General features: G+C 39.7%; 2 protein-coding genes across 9 annotated transcripts in view; both read right to left on the bottom strand.

The window, feature by feature from the left end:
* LOC122876054 (aminopeptidase O (putative)) overlaps nucleotides 1-3,345 on the bottom strand; it is a 75,992-nt gene extending 72,647 nt beyond the window's left edge. For 5 of the 6 annotated variants that reach the window (XR_006377987.1, XM_044195909.1, XM_044195910.1 and 2 more), the window contains exons 1-2: nucleotides 929-1,797; nucleotides 428-597 (exon numbers count right to left, since the gene is read on the bottom strand). Coding sequence is in view for 5 of the 6 variants with exons in the window: in XM_044195909.1 (XP_044051844.1) it covers nucleotides 428-597; nucleotides 929-1,755 (997 nt within the window). In the remaining variant the exon portion in view is untranslated. Of the gene's footprint in view, nucleotides 1-427; nucleotides 598-928; nucleotides 1,798-3,269 lie in introns of those variants that run through there. The other variant, XM_044195907.1, reaches the window with a different exon arrangement.
* A 488-nt stretch (nucleotides 3,346-3,833) lies between these two features.
* dock8 (dedicator of cytokinesis 8) overlaps nucleotides 3,834-26,237 on the bottom strand; it is a 55,932-nt gene continuing 33,528 nt past the window's right edge. For 2 of the 3 annotated variants that reach the window (XM_044195458.1, XM_044195460.1), the window contains 25 exons: nucleotides 26,124-26,219; nucleotides 25,395-25,544; nucleotides 25,002-25,115; nucleotides 24,646-24,801; nucleotides 23,990-24,129; nucleotides 23,516-23,679; nucleotides 22,734-22,885; nucleotides 21,305-21,487; nucleotides 20,964-21,090; nucleotides 20,313-20,400; nucleotides 20,055-20,151; nucleotides 19,267-19,401; nucleotides 18,891-19,043; nucleotides 15,765-15,923; nucleotides 15,555-15,655; nucleotides 13,877-14,069; nucleotides 13,124-13,267; nucleotides 12,082-12,213; nucleotides 11,544-11,678; nucleotides 10,979-11,068; nucleotides 10,341-10,577; nucleotides 10,086-10,229; nucleotides 8,855-8,961; nucleotides 6,410-6,580; nucleotides 3,834-5,681 (listed from right to left, as the gene is read on the bottom strand). In XM_044195458.1, the coding sequence (XP_044051393.1) occupies nucleotides 5,630-5,681; nucleotides 6,410-6,580; nucleotides 8,855-8,961; nucleotides 10,086-10,229; nucleotides 10,341-10,577; nucleotides 10,979-11,068; nucleotides 11,544-11,678; nucleotides 12,082-12,213; nucleotides 13,124-13,267; nucleotides 13,877-14,069; nucleotides 15,555-15,655; nucleotides 15,765-15,923; nucleotides 18,891-19,043; nucleotides 19,267-19,401; nucleotides 20,055-20,151; nucleotides 20,313-20,400; nucleotides 20,964-21,090; nucleotides 21,305-21,487; nucleotides 22,734-22,885; nucleotides 23,516-23,679; nucleotides 23,990-24,129; nucleotides 24,646-24,801; nucleotides 25,002-25,115; nucleotides 25,395-25,544; nucleotides 26,124-26,219 (3,420 nt within the window). In that variant the 3' untranslated portion in view covers nucleotides 3,834-5,629. The remainder of the gene's footprint in view (nucleotides 5,682-6,409; nucleotides 6,581-8,854; nucleotides 8,962-10,085; nucleotides 10,230-10,340; nucleotides 10,578-10,978; nucleotides 11,069-11,543; nucleotides 11,679-12,081; nucleotides 12,214-13,123; nucleotides 13,268-13,876; nucleotides 14,070-15,554; nucleotides 15,656-15,764; nucleotides 15,924-18,890; nucleotides 19,044-19,266; nucleotides 19,402-20,054; nucleotides 20,152-20,312; nucleotides 20,401-20,963; nucleotides 21,091-21,304; nucleotides 21,488-22,733; nucleotides 22,886-23,515; nucleotides 23,680-23,989; nucleotides 24,130-24,645; nucleotides 24,802-25,001; nucleotides 25,116-25,394; nucleotides 25,545-26,123; nucleotides 26,220-26,237) is intronic. The other variant, XM_044195459.1, reaches the window with a different exon arrangement.

The raw sequence follows: 26,237 nt of genomic DNA, 5'->3' as shown, positions 1-26,237 counted from the left end.
CAGTGAGCACAACACCATACTTATTTAAATTGCTGAAAAACTCTGAGATGCGGACAGAGTTTCAGAGGTCTGGAACCAAGCTAGAAAAAAACAAGAACTTTGCCTAAATGCAGTAGTTAGTAAAGTTTCGTTATTCCCTTATTTAGATCAGGAAATATTAGACCAAATAAGTAAACAAGCCTAAATACATTTATTACAAAAGAAATAGCAACTTTCAATACTTTGACACATTTACCTTGAGGTCCAAGGTAAAATGTACTTTTATTATTGAACAAATAGTCAATTAACATAAAGCCACATTTTCTAATCAAGGGTCTAAAGGTGTCATATGCTGTATAGAATGAAAGCAAATTCATGATTTTGCGCTACATTAATAAAATAGACTTCTACTGGTTGTCACAAAAGGTTTTGCGAAATAACAGCTTACGTGTGTCCCCGTCCTCAGTAGGTACAGTCTGCTCCTCCCCACTCATCAAAACCACACACTCACTGGGGGCCCGTACTGTTGCCTGCCATGTTGACATGGCAACAGGCGGCTCCTGGCAGGGGAAGAGGGCTCGGTTGTTGATGGGAGAACCGGCAGTGTAAACACACACCCTGGAAGGGTAAACAATGGTAAACTATAAACAACCCTCATTTCAATGCTCAAAGGATCCACCAAATATACAGTACACACACACATACATGTAAAGCATCCACACACAGAACGGATTATAATAGCCTGAGGCGTGTTTTTGTGAATTAATGAATCAGAATTATTCTATTCCAACATGGCAAGCTCAGAATATTACACTTTAATTCGAGTAGCAGAAATCAGAGCAGATGTGCTGCCAATTGCCAGTTTTAAAAACTTTAAGAAGGAGTCTAATCATACTGCAAAAGCACTGTTTTATGGAATGGTTTGAAAGATTTGCATCCTGAGACGAACCTGTTGTCCTGGTCTTTGGTCCACATCACAGAGCCTCCTGTTGGTCTCGTCTCATAGCAGATCCTGAGAGCACAAGGGAACTCCTGAGGTGACACAACCCCCTTCTTTCTCACCTGCAGACTCCATTGGTCTCTACGAAAATGCAGTGAGCTGCCATCCTGAGCACCAGGGGCACGGCTACACAGTAAAAACAGCTGGTGCTTCTGCCTCCATCGGCTAGAGGGCAGGGAGATAAGATTCTGAATAAAGGCTGTTTGTGGGTTCACTGAACTGACCCCTGACCTCTCAGATGCGACCTCTTGCAGGAGGCTAGACGTGGCTGACACAGAGGTGACGTCCACCTCTTCAACCTTTGACACATCGAGGTCACAACAGTCCAGCACTAAGGTGAAATCACTGTCACTGGTGGTTTTCCATGAATGTGAAGACTGAATATTTTCGGTTTCCCCTGCAGTCTGCGACCCAACCTCAGACGGAGCCTGAAAGTCAGCTTTGTCTTTTTCTCTAGCACCAAACATCTTCTCCACCCTTGCCATAGTCTTCCCAAGTCCTTTTGTATCACCCTCCATAACATCCACATCCCGAAAACTACACACGGACCCATCCTGATTCCTTCCAGCCTCTATAGTCCCAGGTCCAGTGTAATCCTCAGCATTAGTCCCCACTTCAGAGCGAGGCTCCAGGAACAGAACAACACTACCACTGATGACCTTCCTGTCAAAATGCACAGTCAGGTCCAGCACATAATGTCTGACAAGTATGTGGTTAGTATTGGCTCGGAGTGGAAGGTCATCTGTGTCGGGGTTTAGATCCCCGTCTGGCTCCATGTCACACAAATGGCGTCAAAGTTAGGCAGAGGATGGCTAAACCTAGGGGACAGGACCAAAAATAAAGCTTTATTCATTTATGTCTTTAAATGTATATGTCTTTCAAGTTACAAACTTTTTATTTATCGTAGAGTATTTGACTGAAGGTGTGTTTATGTAAGTTGCAGACAAAACTATTTGTTGATAATCTATAGCTTCCTGTGGGCTGAGGTACTTACTTTAGCCTGTGAATTTGAAGTTTTCTGCCAATGTACTGTGATGAAGCCAAATCTCTCAGGGTATGTATGCTCAACTCAAACTCGAGCTTAAGTGTCAAATGCCATATGTTCACACATTCCACAAATGTTTCCAAACAGGAAAACAGTTTAATGATCCCATTTTGATCTAAGGTAATAAAGCAGTAATAGCAAAACACCTTAGCTCAGTGCCAGGAACAGCTAACTGTATGCAGTAACCTATAATAAAGCTTTCCTGCTGTATATGAGAGTTTTTGTCTGTCACAGTCCTTCCATTTAGCCTGCTTCGGGCATGAAGCGGTGCAGTTACCATTTACAGCAGGAAATCCTCAGAGGTTATTCAGTGCAGGAATATATTCATTAAATTATGAGCACACAAAAACAGAGGATAATATCTGCAGCAACAGGAAAAGGCAGAAAAGCCATAATATCTCCCATAACTGTTAGAGGTTGGCTGAAAACATCCATCGCTGACCTATATGACCACTCAGGTTCTAACTATGCTCTTAAAGCATAAAAGCATACTCACTTGTAGGCTAGTGGTTATGTTCACTCTATCTTTGCATATTGTTACTATAGAATGGAATAACAAAAGAGTGGCTCCAAGAGTTTTCAAATTGACTGCTATGGGCTTAGCAGAGTAAAGATAGAGATTAAATACATAATGGTTATTCACTTACTAAAGGATCCTTGTGAAAGTTTAAACTGTGACAGGTTAGGGCGCATACAGTGTCCTTGCAGGCAAAACGGGTAAGAACTTGCCTTTCATGTATGCATGCAAGTCAGACCAGAAAGAAGGCAACGTTACTGTTCCCATCATCAAGGGTTAGCCTTCATCTTTTTTTTATTACAGGCTACAGAGCAAAAGTAGAAATACTAATAAACTTTAAGTGATGGTTAAGCACCTTGTCACACTTATATACACATATTGAAGTCGTATGAGAAGATCTGACAGCTCAGTAACGCGTTGTGACTCATAAAAGACAACACAAAAGACGAGTCATCTTGAATTTACGTTTGAGCTTTAAACTTTAAGTTGGTGTGAAGCTAACTGACAGTATGACCTATGACATGAGAGAGTTCGGGCTAACTTTACATCACAAGTCTGGTCTCATGTGTCATTAAAAACCTCAACATCCAAAACTAACAGCAGCCGCCAGAAATCACCAGCTTCACTGTAGCTAACGGTGTCTTTAACAACATGTCAAAAAACAACCGTCAACATACCGCTGGGAATAGACAAGTACTCGCTTGTTGTCAATGAAATCTACAACTAACCTGTATCCGTCATGTCGGCGTCGTGCAGTGATGACGTCACATTGACGCGACAGCAGCACGTTGTAGTTTTCCCCGGGTTCTTCCCGCTTTTTAAACTCGCTTTGTAGTTTATATACTCAGTGTACCATAGACTGTATAAAAGGTGTATACCAAGATTTAAGCGGAAAAAACCTTCAGTAGATATTTACCAGATACATTTTTTCATCACTAAGAAGTCGAATAAATTGTCTTACTGTAATTATAGTACTAAAAAAAAATCACTGATAAAATGAATATAGCTAAATTAAATAAATACATAAGTAAAATAGTTATACTACTACTTCAGAAAACTGTAACCCTAAAATGTGGATAAAATGGGTTATAAGTGATGATATGGCATATTGATTACTTGAAAATTAAATCAGCTAGGTCTTCAGATATTGTCAGTTTATTAATTGTCAGTAAGAAAGTGAAAGTAATAATATTAATATTAATAAATATAATAATAATAATATACTTTTTAAAAAGGCCATTTTCAATTTCAATTGAAAGTAAAAGTTTAAAAACAGTCACTAAACACAGTGGTGACAAATGTGCATATATTAAGTTTTATTCAGGTGGTTCAACAGCATTGTATGCATGACAAGTTAAAATTCCACATTTACTAAAACACAACAGGTATGAACATAAAAATAGCCAATAAAGAAATATAAATGCAGTCTCCAGTGGTTGAATACCACCAATATCTTATAACACCAACTTTCAGCAATATATTGCATGTTTCAAAAATAGGTATACATTTTAATTCTCACAATTAATACACACGGTGTATAACCTTTTCATCTTATTTAGCCATTTTAAAAACGTTCAACCGTTCATACGTTCATAAATAAGAGATGTACCTGGAAAGAGAATGAAAAATATTCAAATGAGTATTAATAATGTATATAAAAATGTATACCCACATTGGAAACGCAGAGCACATTTACATTACTGAAATACAGTATGAGCTGCAACATAACACCAATGAAATGAGCTGTTTCATGGATGTCAAATAAATTCAGGTTGTCACTATTTAATACTGCAAAGCAGTAGTATATTTCTCCTCTGGAATGTATTCTGAAATATGGAGTAAACATAATTCACACTGCAAAGCACAGCTGTGTGGAATGAAATATTGCATTTCTAGTTAAGTATCTCAGTTCCTAAGTAAATAGGGAATGAATTGAATTTGGCACTGTGTGTATCGTAGGAAGTGGTCTATTTACAAACAGGTACTGAAATGACTGGAACATACACTCAGGTTGTTACAGTACACTCAGTCACTGAATCCTGCCTACTGAATAATATTTCCAATTAATATCATTATTGCTATTATTCATCTAAAAATACATTTCCATAAAATAAAATGCAAAATAGTTTTTCATACTTTTGTAAACATCTTTGTAACTATTTGATGTAATAACTCTACTATATACAAAATGTGGATTTAGAGCTAAGCCGTGTGTAATTTAGAGCCTCAGATAAGTCTATCTGCCTCCTGTGAAATTACAACAGATAACTCTTAATAAGTTAAACTCTTCTATTAGCTATGTGGCCAGGTACTGTATGCCCAACAATAATAAGACAAGAATGGCCTTAAGAGTTAACACAGGAAATTGTGTCTATTTTTCCAGTGCAAAAATCCATCCATACTCCTGCTGCTCTAACACCACATGTCACGCATAGACACCCAGAGTGGAATTTCAAAGGCCCTTTAGCACATAACAGAATCATTTATCATCACTGAGTACAAAGTGACTTCAGTACGGCACCAAAATCTTCTACTCCAGACATTATCTAAATAAACACACATCCACTCACACATTTACATGCACATACACACAGGACACGAGCATTATTGACACACATATGGGCTCTGAGCCAGCAAGGACCTCAGAGAGGAACTCTAGTCTGCTTCTTTACCAACTCAGAGGAAATGTTTGCAGCATTATTAGGACTTGCAGTTATCTAAAAAAGGAAACCAACAGAGCCAAAGCATCTGAAGATTTTACAGTGAAATGCTCAATAAGCTACACTTTGCTTGAGATTTTTATGTGCTCACTCTCCTTTTGCCTCCTGTAACAAACAACCATGAAATCATAAAAGTGGACATACAGCAGACATTAATAAACACTGCTGGACTGTTGAGAAACTGTGAGTCCTCCATTGTGGACTCAATGTACTGCTCCAGCACAGAGGAGTACAAGGGTATCAGCAGCAGTTCCTTTCCTCGTTTTTCTTCTCTTTCATCTTATCTTCTCTTTTCCTCTCTCGGTTGTGTGACAGCCTCCACTCTTTCTCCGCAGCGCTCTCTCTCTCTCTGACGAGCCATGGCATTCTCAGGAGTTTTCCTCCTGAGCTCTGCGAAAACTTAGACGTTTGAAGGAATCCCTGTGAGAGGGAGAGGACAGTGGGTGAGGGAAGAGGGGGAAAGACAGAAACAAAAGATAAGGTATGATGAGGAGGGGGGGGGACGGTCAGGCCAGGTAGAAATGCAAGGTAAATGAGCAATGATCAATTACTTGCACTTTACAACCTGGAATGCCAGATTTAAAAGCCCCCCTACTGTGGTGCTTCAACAAGTCCCAGGTGTTAGACATGGTCATACATGAGAGGATTTAGTGTAAGTTATTAAGGTTATTGCAGCTTGGATTTAGTTTTTTTATCAGAAGTAGGCCAATAAATCGGCAGGCCATTATACTGGCCGATATTAGCTTATTGCAGATGTATCTGTGTATTTATCAGTATGTGTTGAAATACATGCTCATCCCTCTGAGTGGAAATATATTGCCACAAGATGTATCAAGATTATCATGGTCCATCAAAAAGCACTTAGTGAGCAATCAGTCTTTAGTAATACATGAGTGCAATTTGATCGTGGCATTGGTTCAGCGCTCAATCTGTGTACTGTGGCTCTGGTTCAGCTATCAATATTTGTAGAGGTGACACGGACAGGATAGATCTGTGGCTCTCTGCTCAATTCCATTTGTTCTCACTTTCCTTTGGGTTCAGCAATCATACAGAATGATGAAAAAAATCAATGATATGTGGGGGGGTTTTCACCTTAGTCTCTCTTGTCAAAACAGTATTGGCCTATTTGACTTGGTGGGTCTGTTTACCTGTTCCCCAGCCGAGGCCTGATGATGGGTTTGTAGAGCTCGGGAATCTTCCTCTCTAGCATGGGCCTCAGGCTCTCTCTCAGGCGATTGTAGTTCTTCTTCAGCTCCTGCTGGTACTCTTTCTGGTCCAACGTGATCAGGTGCTTATTCTTCTCAACTGCCTCACCACACCTACAGGGTGGAATCAGTTTTATAATACATTTTCTAAAATGACATTGCATGAGATGAAAAAAAAGTTGAATGTACTCCCTGACCTTTTTAATGCAATAACTTCAAACTTAAGAACAGCTTCAACAATGATTCTATGCAAACCAATCTTGCAGTAATCCCCTCTCTATCCTCAAGCCAAACTGTTTCATGCTAACATTTTCCTGTAACTACTTGACATAAATTGGACTCCTTTGCATGCCAGAACTCTAAATGAGTTAACAATGTAAGGAACTCCTATATGTCTATTAGATCTTTCCAAGTACCTTGTTTAGAAGAGTGAGCTAAACTGTAAATGACCCACAAGGCTGATTTCGAAACACAGTTTAAGAAGCAACAGAGGTAAAACTCCAAATCACAAATGACTAACAAATAAAAGTCCAATTTTAATTTATGTGCTGGAAAAGGGAAAATGCCTTATGGTAAAGGAGAGCACCACAAGATCTGAGCTGAACTAAGAGCAGAGGACAGGTATGGGGTCTCCCTGCAGTACTCTATCATGACATCTATAATGGCCAACATACAGAGCAGTCTGCAGGAAATCAGCGAGACTAGGATGATTGCTAACACATGTCTGAGTTTATCTCTTAGCTTTTAATGAGGGTAATATGGAAACTGCAATGTCGTGTAACAGTATACAGTAAATACTCAGGGCCATCTGTATTAAGGACAGTTCGCACAAGTAAAGGATTTTCCAAGCAATAAAATCAAACTACTGATATGTAGCTCTCTATCTGACTGCTTGATTTAAATTTTTTTAAATGAATTCTTCTGTATCTACAATATCTAAGTATCTTCATTTGACTAAATAAGAATGTTCTCTTCACTAAAAAATGTGCATGGTTCTCCCTGTATTTGCAACATCACTCACAGCTTTTCTTAGCTGAATTTAAAATAAAAAACCTACAGTCATCTTTGTCAGTTACTGGAGGGGAGGCAGGACTAGACAGCAGCAAAACCACAGGTTGTGACAGGCTGAGGCACCTGGCAATCAAGCAAACAACCCCTCCAAACATTCATCTCAACAAACCTTAATCTCAACGACAATATGTTTTTGAAATGTCATCAATACACACGTTAGATTAACACATGTACTGACTTTTGAAAAAGAGAGGTAGGGGATTTTCTTAATGGTTCTTCTTGGTTGCTGCAGTTATAACACTGTTTTTTTTTCTTTGCTTTTAATTCAGTGGGGAAAAAGATGCCCAACTTAGAAAACAGTGTTTTCTTGAGTGGATGTTTTTTAGAATGCCACTGTCAAGAAAGATGATCGGCATACAAAGGGTCCAGTGCCAACTTGCCTGGATTTAGCATAGAAAATAAACCCTTCAGAAATTACAGTAAATATTTTCCAACCTGCTTGTGGCAATCAAGGCAACTAGAATGTGACATGAGGGTTAGAAAATGAAAACCACCTTTTGGAGGCAAATGGCACATGCCCACATCATGAAAGCACACACATACAAGCACACACATACAAACACACACACACACACACACACACACACACACACCAGTGTCTCCTGCACAACATCAGCATATCCTCAGACACATTGCTGTGGGTAGTGTGGTTTAAATTATGTTCTGAATATTCAAAATATAATGAAACCCTTGGGAACAATAAACCTTTGCAATTCCAGAAGAAGAAGTGCTTAGTTATATTATGAGGAAAAATATCTTCCACTGTCATAAGCGAAATGAAAAAATATATCACTTGTCACAATTGGTTAATATTTCACATTCCTCTTACTGTACCTGTTTGGTTTCTTTAACTGTCATCTGGTATGCAATTGGGTGGATATTATCACTTCCATCACTGCATCTTGACTGACACTGTGCTTAAACAGCAGGATATCGGTCTCCATCAGTCACAGTTCTCTACGGTGCTCTTTTATCTTCCTACACTGACACCAGTAATGGTGTATACATAGAGCCTCCTGGAGTAGACTTTCACTCCTTCTAAGTCAAGTCTCCCAAAGATACAGAATTTTCAGTACTCAGAAATCTCTTTCAAGTACTGTTCTATACGTCCACCTACTGAGCCAGTGCTAGCCACTGGTAACAACAAAGAGGAGCAAAAATGCAAATTCAAGTAAAATAGTTGGCGAACCCCTTTAGGTTTATGGCTCACCATGAAAGTTCTTGTATTTGGGGATTTTTGTGGTGTTTTTCCTCATTTTTGCATTACTTTGGTGCAGTGTGTTGTCACTGGGTGGTGTTTCTTTGATCGTAACTTACCTCATTATAAACTCTTTGAAACACAGGCGCAGCTTATTGTGGTGACGGAAGAGCTTCGGGTCCGCTGGGATCTCATTCAGAAAGACCTGGGCCACCTCCAAAGGGCCCTACAACGGGGGGCGGAGACAGGAGGAAAGGGACAAAAACAAAGAGACAGAGTTAGAAAGACAAAGAAAGAGAAAGCAAAAACAGAGAGGAGGAAGGAAAGAGAGGAGGTAAGAGAGGAAGCATTTGAGAGCGTATGAACAAAGGAGGGATAAGAATGCCCCTCATTCAGACTAGGGAAAATGACTTCCTAACTGAATGCCTAATGTAGCTGAGGGCCGAGATGCTGAACTAGAACATGAGGAAGATATCAGATCAGAGAAGGAGCCATGATTAGCCTCCTGCATGGCTAATGTCACCACTAACCCTACATACACCCACCATTTGGCTCCCATTTGCCCAGAGATCTTGTTATCCTAACTTATATTCATCATAAAACCACAGCACGCTTGCACAGCGCCTGCATCACGACAGGCACAGTTAAACAGCTCTGATTAGCATCATAAACGCATTGGGCCTGGGCCTCAGTTCTTGGTCTGAGCTGCGGATCCACACACAGAAACCCAGCCTCCTGTGCTGATTACAGTCAAGAGTTATATTTTTACGGAGCTGCTGAGCATTAGCGTTATGTATACAACCATCGGGTCGGAGCAAGGGACCCGTCAGATTAGACGCTGGAAGATAAAGCATAGGGGGAGGGAGCGGAGACGCTGTAGCTAGCTTCATCATTACTCCAACATTCACCACGCTGGCAGGACCTGGAAGCTATCAGATCAAAGAGACCTCCGGTTCAGCATGCCATGCAGCAGAGACATGAAAGGAAGAGGGGACATGAATTGACGTTTTAACTAAATCAGGGGAAAACCAAAGGAAGGATTAGGGTTATGGATGGGGTGAAGGCTTTGATGTGTGATCACTGTCATGTCTCCCACCTGCACTCTGTGACTACAATGGAAAAAAAATGTGATAATATAAATAGAGGTAAATTATTCCGGTTTATTTTCCCCTGCACATTAAGAAGGAACACTCATGGGGACAAAGGGACTATGTATGATACAAAGAGCAATCATTTTGGGAGAACAGCCATCATTTGGTTAAGCATGAAGTAAGTGATCATTTCAGCTATAACAGGAGCAGACAGTAGTGTAAAATAGAAGCAGTGCCTTCATTCATGCAATGCTCGTACCTGGTTAACAGTTGCTCCCACAGAGCCTTGTAGCAGCATCTGTAACATCTTAGCATCAGGCTGTTCTCTATGTGTGGCAACTGCTAGCTCTCTAGTCTTCTTCTGCATGTCCTCTATGGCCACCTCAATAGGAGTCAGGTCAAACTGGAAACAAAAGAGAGGCAATATTGTACAATTCACTGCTGCAATCATCAAGCAACAAATATGAAATCTTAAAAGTTGCTGGATGTTCTACACCATGAATTTGGCACTTACCTCCTCTTTCTGGATGACGTTGATGCGAGTCTTGACGTAGGGGAAGGCATGCATGGTGGTGAGGATGGTCTTCCTCTTGTACTGCTCGTTGAGTTCACCCCGTGGCCGCCCGCTCTTGGTGAAGGGCGTGGTGTACATGAAGCGCCGCAGGTTGAAGTTCTTCTCAAAGTTTGTAAGCCGGTCTTTCATCTCATAGTCATCAAAGAGGGGCTCCACATAAGTGATCTGGATATATGCCTGGAGAGGAGTGGTGGTTTACTTTTTGCTGGCAGTTTTTCAAGATATGCAATTTAACAGACACCAATTGAAATTCAAGTTATGTCATGCTTTCAAAGTCTTGGCACAAAGTCTTTTTCTTTTTGCATAAATCTAAATTTGCATGTTCTATACATATGATGTCTACATTGGGAAATACAGTAAATTACACTATACCTGTATATCAGATGATGAGCATTTATAATGGTTACACTAGTTAAACTATAATGGTTAAACTGAAAACTAAAAATGTTCTTATTTATCAAATGTCTTTGGTAACATAACACTGCATGCAAAGATTAAATTTAACCAACCATAATTTTTAATTACAGTACAGACAGACATGTAGCAGCAATCAGTGGTGTGACATTACAGTCACCTACTTTGCTGGGGTTGAGTTGTTTTCTGTCCACTGGTGTAGAGTCCTTGATCATCACCAATGTTTCCTCTCCAAAACACTGACTGTAGAAGTTCTAGGAGTGAGGGAAATTGTGTAGTTAGTATACAATATTGTTCATAATACAGTCTATCATGATTTTTATGCAAATCAACAGATTTAATTGCCATTCAAGGCTATTCATCTTAGAATACAATGTTAAAAGAACCCTTGAAAGCCTGAAATAACTTGAATTTCATTTAGCAACTGATTCGTTGAGTTATTTGATTCAAGAATGAGGCTGACATTGTATTCCTCTTCATGACATTATTTCTCCTTTTAAGCATGTAAATGAATTCCAAGTATTCCAAGCTCTCTAAAAACTCACTAAAAACAGATGGATGATTGTGAGTCTTGCCCTCGGTCATTCTGTTCACTCAAAGTCTCTCAGTCATTATCAGATTCTAACAGTCCAGCCAGGCACCATTTTCCCTTTTCACTCCACCTCAATCACACATTAATTCACAACATGCGTATTAGTGTGCACACACACACACTTTCCATTCCCTTACCTCCAGCCTGTGTGATATCTCAGGCAGATGTGTGATCCCTGGCTCCTTGTAAATGAATTCCCGTTCGTCCAGGTCACCAAACTTGGCCCCATAAAAACCCACCCGGAAATAGGTTCCAAACATCCTCTTATGGCCCTGGAGGGAAACAAAGAGAAGATTTTATATTAGTCCCTAATCAATATGACATCAGTAACATATTCCTTCTCATTATGTTAATAGCCTTTTATGGGGTTATTTATTGTGAAGAGCACTTTGAAGAGTTTAGTTTAAGAATTTGATACGCCTGTATACCATTTGGGCAAAAAAATACTGCTAATTGTCTTTTTCAAGGAACTTAGTTATCCAGTCATTTTAAAAGGAACAGATTCTATGAATTTAAGAAATACTGAATAAGGACATTTTGTTTTTTAAATTGCTTTTCCATTCTGCAAAAGATCTTTCTACATGATGTACTACAGTATCTTACTGTCTTTCTTATTTCTACTTTAACCTTAACTGAATAAATGAAGCAGCCCGTACAGTGCCATATAGTGATTACCTTCTGAATGATGTTATCAAAGGCTCTATGTAGTTTGTCATGAGTGGATGCCAGTTTTCTGAAATCTCTGTGAGCCTCCAGGATCGGTATGATGATCTTGTAGACCTCATTCACTGCCTCGTAGAGACCACCCTGATGAGACAGCCATCACTGCAGGTTAGCATGACCACATAACAGTACATAAAGAGGAAATATTTGCATTTAACATAAAAAATATAAAACTAAATGTTCTATGGCATGACCGCCCTAATATCTATTGTTAACATACTCCAATTCCATACTACATGGACTCCACTTAGAGTTAACTATTAACTTGATAGTTACTGCATTAAAACTAATTTAAGGTCAGACAACGAATATGATACAGGCGTATGCCTCTGCCAATCTAAACAATTACTTAGGAACTACATTGCTTGTAATCTATCTAAAATAAGGAATAGAATATGAATTTATTTATATGTATGTAGTTAGCATTCATTAAATTATGTAAATTATTTACTAAAATAAGGTGATCTACAAAATAAATCTTCACAAAAATAAATCTCCTCTTATATTGCTAATTCTATACAGTATACTATATACTAATCTTTATAGTATACTGTTATTTTTTGCAGTTAGTAGATAAGAAATCAACATACTGTATTATACTAGCAGGAAATGATGCAATACATGCACAGTGCAAAGGCAACTCAACTGTGACTTCAGAATGACACGGCCAAATAAACTTATAAAGAGAAAACAAAATGTTTTGCTAAACTTCAGTAGATATATGTGTTTTCTGATATGTTCCTGGAGCCATCTACAATTAGTTTTAGAAACTCCTCCATTTCCTTACATTATGGAAGAATAGTTTCCATCAGCAGCCCACTCATAAATCTTTTTTGAGTACTTTTTTTTATTTCACTTTTCCAGTGTGAACACAATACATACTCAAAACTTGATAAGAATTAGTATGTAGTATGGATTTGGGATACAGCTACAGGTTTCTATGTTAACACTAAACATAAATATCATAAATATCAGTGCAGCTTCAGTGTCTCACATTGCTGAAGAGCTCAGCAGCCTGCTCAAGCAATCCCACCAGGCCGCTCTCAGTGAAGTAGCGTCCCGAACACACCCCGTCCTCGTCTGGGGACAGGATGTCATCCGACACCGCCGACTCCTCCAGCACGTTGGGGGAGATATTCTGTGGAGAAAATCAGCCAGCTAATCAATCAATTAGCCTTCTTAATCAAATAATCAATCACATGGCTGACTTTAAAAGGAGATGTCCTACTGTAGGAAATGGAACTAATCTGATGACTATCCAATCAATGACCTGCTGACTGCTGCAGGTCAGAGTGTCCTGTACCAAAGCGCCTCAGAGGCCCTGTGTGTGACACAGCTCATCGATAATAGCATCATCATAGTTAAAACTATAACTGTTTATTTTCAGTTCAGGGGAACAGTCTGTTCACATGTCCCCGCAGGAGCACATTTGCACCCCCCCAACTTCAAAGACGTTGTGTTAAGCAGTGCTACCAGGGGACCATATTTATATGTTGACGTTATAAGTGTACAGCTCCCCCCTCTGGACACACACAACCAAATTTGGAAATAATCCATGGTGAGATGTGTGATGTGGTGTCTTGTGCAGGAGAGATTTTGCCTCTGTTCAACAAAACAACCAACAGTCACAACAACAAATGATGAATGTTTATTTGTGTGGCTGTAATGGTTCCTTTTCAGTCTGAACATGTGTTTATTATTTGTTCCGTACTAGTTTGGTGTGTATATCAGTATTTGTGTTCACTACCTGGAAGGTGACGCTGCCAACGGGCAGGTACTTGTGATCCTCCAGCATGCTGAGATACTCGGCCACCAAGGCAGCAGCGTGGACCAGACACATAGCCGACTCAGTGTAACACTTCCTGTTGTTGTGCTTCTCTGCCATGTTCTGCAGCCAGGTCAGACGGAGGTCAGGAGACGTCTGGTAGCCCTTCGCTATCCTGAGGAGGGCAGAAGAAGGATGGTATTGTTGTTTTTTTTCTCTTATTTTCTTTCCTTTAGTTAACCAGGTAAAAGTCTTATTGAGATTAACATCTCTTTTTGAAGAGAGACTTGGCCAAGAAGGCAGCATAGAAACAGTTTTAAGACAATAAATACAACATACAAAACTGTCAAATTGCACAAAAGCAGTAAAGATGCAAATACAGGCATTTTCAAGTTTGTTAGTGTTGTGCTGCAGTTGAGATGTATTTGGTGACTACATTTATGTCGATATATTCTGGCATAGGCCCAGAGAAAAAGACAAATAGACAAACTACCAAGAAAGCTTAATGCATTTGTAATGTGAATAAAACATAGATAAATGTATATCAATAATCAGAAGTAAAACATGCTGTATAGACAACACAAAAAAGGTCAGCAATATTCTTAACCACAAATTGAAGCAGTCAGCTACAGACTTCATTTAAACTTTAAACGAGTCAAAAAGCTGAGTGGAAGCTCTTAAGTTAAGAAGTTCTTAAAATATCACAGGTTAAGTTTTATGTTTTTTTCAGCCCCTTTCAGCATTTATAATGGTTGTGTATTGTGCTCCTTAAACCATGATGCCACCCACTACAGTTTATTCCCACAGTATAGGAATATATACTGTATATGTCTACATATAGAGAGTAAATATCTAAAAACAAAATGTGTGCATGAGAGTGAGCGTGGCAGCGAGGAAAGTATTTGGGTCGCTTAGTGTTTTTATGGGCAACAAAAAATATGGAAAATGTTTTCCTGTTCATGGAATGCATGAATAATCATTAGCCTAACAGCATGGGAATAAATCTAAAACACTCTGAATAAATGTATTTATAAAGCAGGTGAGTCACTATACTATGCTTACAAATGAATTCAAGCATCTGGAGACCAAATGTCTTGTGCATCAATGACCTGTGTGTTTGGGAGCTTGGAGGTAAATGTCGGGGTGAGTCTAGCTAAGTGTGTAAAGCTAACGGGTCAGTCTGTGCAGCAGTCAAACACTCACCAGGTGCCTGGGACCAAAACCCAAACAGAAAGGTGCATGATAAATGACATTATGCCATGTTGAGGTAAAATGCCTAAATCAACATACAGCACATGTATGTCTCAGTGTTTCCCCTTCGTGTTCTCGCTCACACCCATATACACACACACACACACACAGTTTGCATTTGCATATACACAAAGCCAAAACAGAAGACTAAACTGCTACCACATGGTTACCATAGTGAGGGCACCAAATAGAGACAAAACAGCCCTGACCACAGAGAAATAGGAACCAGCAGCACAACACAGAGGGAAGCCACAGGGTGATGAGAGAGAGAGAGAGAGAGAGAGAGAGAGAGAGAGAGAGAGAGAGAGAGAGAGAGAGAGAGAGAGTGACATATTAAGAGATAGACACTGAAGACGGAGAAAGACGAGGAGACAGCCTTTTATGGAAAAGATGCTTCTGTGTTTCTCACCTGTACATGAGGTCCATGAGCATCTCGGGATCTTCCTGGAACTCCCTCATCTTCACTGTGTCTGACAAAATACTATTAAGGTTTCTTAGAAGCTCATCCACCTGCAAAATACAGACAAACACAAGAGGCAGGCATGAGGCTACAATATGATCAGTATCAGCAATGTAATATAGTAGTTGTGTGTGTGTGATTGTGTGCATTATTTCATACCTGTGAGGGCAGCTGAGTGTTCTGCATCTCAGTGTCCTCCTCTGCGTAGGCCAGGATGGTGCGGAGTGAGCGTCGTAAGTATTCCTCCTGGAAGTCTGATGACTTGCCCACCAGCGAGGCCAGAGACATGGTGACCTGCATCTTCACTCTTGAGAAGTTCTGACGAAAACAGAGGGGCCCGCAGTGAATGTCAGTGTTTAACATTTTGCAGTGTTTATCAGACAATAAGACAAAATGCACATTTCTGATGTGAAACTGTAGCACAGAAAGGCTGAATTTCAGGTGACTATGGATTTCCACAGACTCCGAAATTCAAACTTTTTTCTTCCTTTTGAAGCATTCCCTGCAAGCTAAAGAAAAAAATGTAATATATTCAATGGCTAGACAAGGCACACTAACATATAACAGACGGATGCAGCTTGCAGGAATGTGAACATTCCTTCTTCTGGCCCTGTTTGACTACATTTAGCCTCCAAATTGCTTAGTTACCATAAAACTTCCAATAATGGCCAGGGCGCGTATTTACTTCAACAAAAGAGGCTCTTTATTAGAGACAGGCCATTATGTTTGTTTGTCAGTTCCAAAGTACCTCATGAGCTTCAAATGTCATGATAGTTTTTAAAAATGTCCCATAATATACATTATACAATTTACTTTTCATTCTCATTGCCTTGAATATATCACTGGTGTAGGCAACAATTAAGGCATACAAATATTACTATTGTTTTTCCTTCTACTACTACTACTACTACTCCTCATTAGTTGTTGTCTTATCCTAATATTAATAAATATCGGGCAGAACTAATCATTCTAATTAATGAACTACTTTGTCAAAAAACATGCTCTATTCTAGGGATAATTTAACAGTAGGGTACCAGAACACTTCAAAAACATCAATAAATCTAAATCAAAGCTACTATTATATATGGAATAAAAACAGCTGCAATGATGTATAGGAATAGTAGGAAAGTTATGTTTGTGTGATGAGTGTCAAAGCTTTTATGCCAGTATCTGTATGCATATAAAATAGACAAACATCTGCATACTTCACTGTATGGAACATTTCTTTTTGGTAATAGCATTTGGGGATTTAGTTTAATTGATATTTACGGTATGAAAATTTAGACTCTTTTTTTGGTAATTCAACCATCCTATTTTAATTTTTTTTTACCTGGCCTTCAAGTTCCCTACTGACCCCCTATTGTAGGTCCCTACAATAAAAAATCTAAATAAACTAGTAAAATAAAATTAACATAAATTGAAAATCTAAATGCTTACACACTGTACTTTTTTGTGTGCATGCAATTGTTGGATTTATAGAGGATCCTCTAACATGCAATGAAAACTTTTCAAATCTTTTTCAAGTCATGCAGTACGGTGTCCTTGGAAACACTTGGCACAACGGCTTGTGCCATTTTATCACCATTTGACAGCACACAGAATAAGAGCACTGCAACAGATATGTTATTATACTATTGAAAAAGGATAATAAGCAAAATTGGTAAGCTGTTTTTGCTATTTTCTCTCCTCAAGTTTTGTCCCTTGTCCCCTCCCTTTCCTTGTCTCTCCATCCTTCACATTACCTGTCCAAGATAACAGGCCTGACAAACACCCCTCCGTCCTCTGCAGCGAGGACTGTGTGTATGTGTGAGAGAGAGTGTGCTCGTGTATGTGTGAAGTCCCATCTATCTCCAGCATGACCAGCTAAGCGGGAAATGATCTCCCATTAGCAGAGACATAATCACCCATGGATCATCTCTACGGCCCCATTCTGTTCAACTGAGCATGGAGCCAGAGCCTAACCACCCATCACTGCCCTCTAACTCAGTGTGTGTGTGTGTGTGTGTGTGTGTGTGTTTGTCCGCTCAAAAGTAGCCTAAATGATAGCTTAAGTCAACACATAACCGTCCTTGTCTTTCTCTCTCCTTTCTTTCTCATCTGCCCCTTTTCCTCTAGCTTTCTTTCCAACCTTCCATAACTGGACAGGTTTTTAACCACAGGTATCTGTTTTTAGAGATTTGTTCCATTTCAGGGAGAAGAAAAAACCCTGGTATTTTCTCTTTTTATTACCACAATCTAAAATGAAAGTAAATGATGGAGAGAGGAAAAAAGTGTGTGTGACAGACGGAGAGCAAGACGAGGGCGGATGAAGAGATGAAAACATAAACAAAGGAAGAGGCAGAGAGTAAGTTCTGTATGAATGAGTCATACGTTACATAATTCTGATCACAGCTCCCTCTGTATACACCACGTAAACAAACATACACTGGGACACACAGATGGGAAATACTTTCTTTAAACTGGAGATATTGTGTGTGTGTGTGTGTGTGTGTGTGTGTGTGTGTGTGTGCGTGCTCCAAAGGCTGGTGTCTGACTTTCATTAAAGTGTAGAGACTGTAAACACAGGAAATATCGACTGCAACAGCAGTTACTGAACTAGCGGAGAAAATGAAAGAACATACTCTATCCTAAACCTCCCTTCCTTCAGATCTGTCTCTTCTCAATCTTGTCCTTTTTATTTCCCTCCATCATTGCTTCACCTCTGGCTCTATCTCTATCGTGATTTCCTCCTTTCTGCCCCTTTCACATTCTCTCTCTCCCTGCCCTTGAGGCACATATACTTAACACTGTCACACATACAGTATGTACTGAAACACACACACATACACACACACACACATAGAGGTCTGGCTGTCATTAGTTAAAGAGGGGTACGAACATGGGGAGGCAGACAATGATATATCTCTCTGCTCTCTACTCAGAGACACATCCTTCAGCAGATACTTTCTGCGGCATGCTCAAAATAGACATGGAAAAGACATTAAAGCCGAGCAGGAGGGGAAAAGTGGAGAAGATAGGGTAAGATGTGTGTGACTCCCCACTTCTATGTGTGTTCATGAGAACACATTCCGAACTCTCATGTGCACTTCAATTTAATTTGGTCCAACATAAATGCAATTTCTTCTGCAAGCTTAGATATTAGATAAGGTTTTATCTGACAGAAAGGTAACACATGCCTGACATTTGCTTTGCGTGGGTGTTTCTGTGTGTGTGCATCCTTAAAACCCACTGGAACATATATACAGGATCATCTTTTGTGTGTGATGTTTTTGTGTGTGTGCTTACACTGGCATTGCTGTAGCTGTATCTCATGATGAGGTAGAGAGTGGCACAGGCCTGGCTCCTGTTCTCATCGACAGGGCTGCTGCAGTACTGAAGCACCTTCTGGCACAGGTCCGCACACTGCTCTGCCTCCTCCTCAAACAACAGGTCCCCAAACTGCACACAAACACACACACAGATACAATTGAAACCAGACACACACGCGTGCGCATATATACACAAATAATGCAGGCTTGCATCAGCAGTTTGCCACCCCACAAGTAAATAAGAACATTTAATTTAGACACAGATAGCGTTTGTGTATACACATCCACCCACATACTTCCTCCTGAATCTTCACAAAGTGCAACCACACACACACACATCATAATGAAAGTACCTTGACAACAAGTGCTCTGAGTGTGCTGAAGGTGTGAGAGAGGAAAGTGGTACTCTGGTTGCAGGTGAGAGAGTGGAGTAACACCTTCAACACTCCGCCAACCACGCTGTCCTTACACTCAGCCAATGGTACTGCCTGGACAGGAAACAGATGAAAAAATTACCAAATCATATGAGACAAATGGTAACACCTGTGGATATACTGGGAAGCCACTGGAATGCAAAACTAAATGTTTTAACTGCTCAGAAATCACACAAGTGAACTTTACAACAGAGCGGTTTAATATGCAGTTCACACAGATATGTTTAAAGCTAAGACTGAAATGTGTCACAAGTGTGGATGGCATATTTTGCCATCTTTGTGCTCAACACATTTCATATTGTGTTCATTCTCAGCAATTAAAAAGACCTCTTTTCTACTCTGTTATATAGTGATTAACTGAGTGATAACACACTGCATGATAGTGCTCTGGTTTAGACAGGCTTAGTGCTGTCAAGCCATTCTCAAGAAAGCTAATCAGGGTTTACTCAAATACCTAATCAGGAACTTTGTTGGTATTTTAATTATGCATACAAATTAACAGTTTTTTAAAAAGGGCTTGCAGATGAAAGATAATCTCTTGTTGACTCTCGGATCCCTCAGCAAACTATTAGGAAAACCTTTCAATATAGTGCAATCTAATACCAAATGCCAAATTGCCAAAAGACTGCATTATATTTTTCATGTGTTCATGTTCTGTACATACAGCGTCAAAGGTATTGCATGGGTGCAGGTTAGAGTGTTCTGACCTGTACAATGGTTTCCAGCAGGTCCAGTACTATAAGGTTAGCCTCTGTGGCTAAGTTTCCACTTATCAGAGCCTCCTGGTCCAACTCTGCTTTAGTCCTGATGGAAGGTAGTGAGACAGATATTTAGAGAGGAAAGGAAAGCAATAAAAGATCTAAATAAAGAAAGGCAGGGAGAAAGACAGCCAGACACTGACAAAGCAAGAAAGAAAGAAGGGAAATTCTGAAAACTGGACGGCAGACGAGCAAGTTCATACTTACTTATCCTGTTTGTCGTTGGTTTGTCTCCACTGAGTGAGGTCTTTCCTCCATCGCAGGTTCTCTCTCTGACCCATGGTCCTATCCATTCCTGCGAGGGATTCAAAGGCAGATAATCATTTCAAGAAAACAGCTAGTGAGAAAACTATTATGCAGATTGAGTACAGATTATGCACTAAACTGTATCATAGGAATCCATGCAGTCTGAAAGATGAATTAACATTATGTTTTATGAAATAGTTTATTCAAGTGCAGGAAGCTAATTAGATGATTTGTGTGGAAAAATTGCTGATGAAATTTAAACAATTAGAGCTGTATTTTTCATAATAATCAAACATTTACTTGGTCTCTCCACATACACCAGAGTATACCCATATTTGAAACACTGCTTAACACAGAGCAGACATAAGTTGTACAAAATTCGTGACTATCACAGTAAGATTGAGAGTGCCTAAGCATAGACGGTGTAACCTGAAACTGGTTCTTGCAGTGACTTGCTGACCGCACATTTATAAAATACTGATAACATTTTGAAAATCTGCGTGTTCACTAGTTTTGGAAGTAGTTCATGTTCAAAACTTTGAAATGCAGATCTAAATTTGACAGACAAGCAATTCCAAGAGGTATTACTTAAAGTGCAAGGAGATACACTACCTCCAACTCGTTTCATCATTTCCCCGCGGGCTCCCGTTCCTCTCAGCAGGGCTTCTTCCAGCTGCATCTTGGCCTGATGAGATTTCTGTAAGGCCTGGGTGCTCACCTTGTCAGTGCTCTGCTTACCCTACAAACACACATAAACACATATTTTGTAATACGTATTTATCCTTAAGTTCTGTATGATAAATACACATGCATTCAAGATATACAAATACACAGCCATCCCTGATGCATAGTTTCCATTTGTATTTATATAAACGTAAAATGAATTTAAATGACTGCTGCAACTGTACTGATGCAAAACGGTAAAAAACAAGTTGATGCATGAGCAAACTGACCCTATACTCAAAGCAGGACACACAGATAGTGAGGAGCTCCAGCAGCTTGTTGAGCTGCGAGGGAGGCATATCTACAGTCCAGCGCTGAATCAGATTCCTATCAGCGTTCTTCATCACCCACAGGAAACACACCAATAGATGGCGACTGGTGTCTGCTGCCAGGGTGGCTACAGATTTACCTTGCTGGGAAGGGGAGAGAGAAAGTTATGCAGTATGATACAGTATAATGTAGCTCTCACTGAACAGAAAAAAACCTGCACTCACTCAGAAACATACACACAAACGTCTATGCATGCATCTGCTGTATGTGCACCCAAACCGAGAAATTCCAGTGAATCCAGTGTGGTAAAGAGGTAAAAAAAAAAAAAATAGACGTCCTTTAATTATATTTAATGTATATTATAACACAACAGATGGGCCAGGGAAATGCTTTGATCCAAAATGCCTTCCAGCACAATGACTTTTTTAACAATGTCAGTGGTAGTGTCCTGCTCTACCCATTGAGTTATACTGTGTATATATCAAGTGCATCTAAGAAACTAACAAGCTTCTCTAAACCACAATCATGGCTGGCCACTACTTTCCACACTGGCTTTAGTGAAGTATGGTTGTCTTCCCAATTTTAATAGGCGTTAAATCTACTGCAGATTAATTTACCTTCATTCGTGTGATGATGAATCGCTACAATAGAGGGCTACTGCTGCTTCACTGTTGGCAGCTTTGATAAATGTAGCCATTAACCTCCTAGTGCTCTAGGTGTCCCACCTAGAACCTGGTTTCCAGGTCTCTGAGTGAAGCTCATCAGAACCGACGTCAAAAATTTGTAGCATGTAATCAAAAACACCACTTGTTTATTTGAAAATATGCTTCTTATGAAAACCCATTGCTGTTGCTAAGAGTAAAAGATTCAAACATTGTTTGAAGGGAAACTGCCTGAAAATTAGGAACAAGCGCTCTGGCATTTATGATGGATACCAGGCCGATGGCTCAGTTGTGTGAAAATCAGTTTTTCCACAACAGTATGTCATGTTACAACATACAAGGAACTGATTCATCTCTGGGAAAGAAAGAGAATGGCAGTGTTCAGTTTTAGTGCCTGTGCTGTTGCTGTAGCTACACTTGATGGATGTGTTTGTCAGGGAAGACGGCCCTGTTCACTTATGATGGCAATGCCTGCCCATAAACCATCTCCCACAGACGTGTGTGTGTATGTGTGTGCGTGATTTTTCAGGATGGATGAAGTGTGTGTGTGTCTCTGACAGCTAATCAATCTACCTCAGTGCAGCTCACCTGTTAGGAGGCAGAATACTCACAGATACAATTACACGCACACACATACACACACACATACTTTTGAACTTTTAAAAACAATAAAAAGCATACTATAATCTGTTATCATCAACATTAAGAAATTATTTCAGAATTTTACCATGGATGCCATGGAAACGAGAACATTCCGTCCAAGCGTGTTGAAGGGGTTCCCGGCAATCGCCATGGCAACAGACTGATTGATGGGTGGGACATTTTCAAGGTCATCCACAAGTCCGCCCGTCTTGTTTTTCCCGCCGCGTGTGTCAGAAACTACGGAGACAAACAGGGGTCAAATATGTGAAACTGAAGAAGAGAAGACTGGAGCACACATGATTAAATTACACCTTTACTGTGCAAAACATCTGGCACTACTGAGTCTTTATCAGAGTTAAAATAGACATGGGGGTGAACTAATACATACCACACCACACATTACATAACAAAAAAATATAGTTAAAATACTATCGATTGAATAAAATTTGATCAAAATACAGTTACACAACAGTGGGTATGATAAATTTAGTTCTTCAGTAAGGACAAAGGACCAGTTCCACTGTGTCAACAGTGTAAATACAATAAATTTCTCTAAGAGGCAGCAAGTTGACCATATCACCAACTCTTAAGGGTGGGTATATTTTTTCTGTCCCTAAAAAGTTCACTTAAACTGCAGAACCATTATGAGTTTGTGCACAACTATGCGCACAATATTGTGGTCTTATGGTTGCAAAATGTCTGTGTTTGTGTGTTAATCTACCATGAATAACTTGAGTCTATATGTACTATGCGAGACATGACAAGATGACGTGAACTTTATGGATCAACAAGGACTTTGCATGTAATTGAATGCACATGTACGCAATTTATGTCTCAGAGCGCTTCTGTGTTTGTGTGTATATATACCAGTGAAGTCCAGATAGTTGGTGGAGTCAATGATAATCCCCACAAGGGAGAGGTAGAGAGAAGCCACCTTGGCTCTGACCTCAGGTTTAATACAGCGTTGGTCAAGATCATGGGAACACAGCAGGCTGTAGATAGCATTGATGGCCTTTCTCTGGACCTTTCCCCTGTGAACACACACACAAGTTTTAATGAATCCACCAATTACATTCCAAGTATACAGGATTCAAATATTTACAGAGGTTGGCCCTTGGATCCTTTGGCCCTTTTGGGTGTTTTGGTGAGTATGAGTCTGTGATTTTCTTTAATTTGTGACTTGCAACAGTTTGATCAATTTATATATGGAAGGCAATGTCAATTATGTGGGAACCTTGAAAGAAAGTAGACAGAACTTTACATACATTACAGTTTTGTAATAACAAAGCAATGAGGGGGTAATATCTTAGGAACAACTTGAAGGTGACTATGTTTCCATACCCCTCTGACTCCATGTCTAGGGCAGCACTGAGCTCTGTCAGCAGCAGACCGGTAAGGTAGTGCTGCTGCTTGAATTCCGGAGAAAGCTCAAACAGCCCCAAGATCCTCTGCTGCTCCTGGAAACTACATGAGCCAGAACTCTGAATGGAAAGATGAAATGAAGGAGTGACAGACACAATGAGAGGGGCAGGGACAGAATTAGGGTACAATTTTCCTTAATGCAAAGTAAAGTACTTTTTAAACAGCTCTTTTTAAACTGAATCCCATCTAATCTCATCTACTCTATCTAATGGCTCCATAAACTCCCCTTTTCAGTTCTCCTTTGCACTCCTTGTATTTGTATTTTTCTAGATGTTTTCTCTTAAATGGCCATGTAAAAGCATGAGTGCCCAAACATTTACACTCCTCACTTATTATTTTTTTGCAGTTGTGATGATATTATTTATCAAAACAGAGGGTCTAAGGACAGAGGGTTGTATGTTGTACAGATTGTGAAACCTTCTGTGAACCTTTTGTTTGAGGCCTGTATAAATAAACGTGACTTGCCATAAATGTCAGATTGTTGTATTTATTCAATCTCAATGATGAAACAATCACCTGAATGCCTGAATTACAAATATACATAAGTGCAAATTAAGACTGACAAGTGGACAGACCTGTGAAGAGATAGATGGACATGGTGAGGCAGGAGCGGAGGCAGGGCTGCTGAAGAATAGGCTCAGGTTGAGGTAGTGCTCGTGACTGCACAGGATTCGCAGGAACTCCAGACGCATGCTGATCAATGTTGGCATTGAGACACTCTTAGCTGACATCTAGAAAGGAAATAGAGCAAAGAATAATCAATTAATACATGATAATCAAAACATTGAAACAGTTTAAGAAAAAAAGACACGCATTAATACTCATGGAAGCCTCTTCTTTTAGAATCAAAAATAAAATAGCTGAATAAATGAATAAATGTATTTAAAGACACATGTGACATGGTTTTGGTTTGTTATCAGGGTTATTCTACCTGGTTGCAGTAGTTTTTCACCAGCTGAAAGACAAATCCTCGGTCCATGAGAGACAGCAGGTCGTAGAGGAAGAAGGCCAGGCTGATGTTGACTTTCTCCGCTTGTTCTACCTCCTAAAACAAGAACAATCAACAAACCGCAATCAGTAAGCTGCACTGAGTGGATCTTGCCAAGCATCTAGCTGTGAAAGCTGAGCTTTTGATACCACAGAGGCAAATATAATTAGCACCTCCAGCTCCCTGTTGTTTGGAGGACAGTGACAACATGTATACTGAGGTTGAAACTGCCTTTACCTAACCCAGGAGCAGTAAAACATTTTGGGGTGGACTCATCTGACTGAGATATTGATGAGTAAAATGTATTGTCATCATCATCATTATCATATTCTTTACCTTATGTTGTTTGACAAGGATGGTCCCAATCTCAGCTGTAACCACAGAGACAATGGTGGTGATGTCATCTTTAAATCGGTCAGAGAAGCGACTTCTTCGAGGGACACTGTGGTTGTCGAGGTGAGACACATGCTGAGCCATGCTTTTTACCTGTTTAAGCAATCACACACACAAACATATAACAAATGTGAATCAGATCAAAACAAAAGAGGGAAATGCATGTTAATTGAAAGCAAGAGTGATGAATACGCATGTAAGTCAATAATCTGTCAAGTAACCTGAGTTAAAGTTAATCTGATAAAAATGGTGACCTGATAATAAAAGAGCAATTTTTCATTATTTATCATCAGGTTCTATCCTCATTTTTCATTCAAATTACAAAAGATGCCTTTTATTAATTAAAGTGAGCATCCTGTGGTGAAGTTATTGAAGGAAGAAACATAAATAAGCGAGATGAACTGAAGGGATGAGAGTGAATGTGAGTGATGATACATTTCCAAAACTCCAAAAGAGTGATAAATTGTCAAGCTGCTTGATAAATTACGGACTACAGCGATTTCAAAATGCCCCTTTTATTCATCACAAAATAAAACCATCATTTATCTTTTAAGGTGTATGGCCACGAGGTCATGTATTGTTTGGTGTGAGTCAGTTTTATTACTTCATCCATTTATCATTAATAATCAAAAAACCACCCTCTGTAAACTCAACAAAAAAAAGCACACTGACCAGAAGCTCAAAGAAGAACCAGGCATATTTGTATGCGTTCTCTCTGCAGACCCCGGTGCTGACGACCATCTGCAGGGCCAACTCCTCATGAAACTGCTGCAAGAGAAAATACAC

Source organism: Siniperca chuatsi, linkage group LG5, assembly GCF_020085105.1.
Source record: "Siniperca chuatsi isolate FFG_IHB_CAS linkage group LG5, ASM2008510v1, whole genome shotgun sequence".
Taxonomy (NCBI): domain Eukaryota; kingdom Metazoa; phylum Chordata; class Actinopteri; order Centrarchiformes; family Sinipercidae; genus Siniperca; species Siniperca chuatsi.
This window is presented reverse-complemented; position numbering and strand designations above follow the sequence as displayed.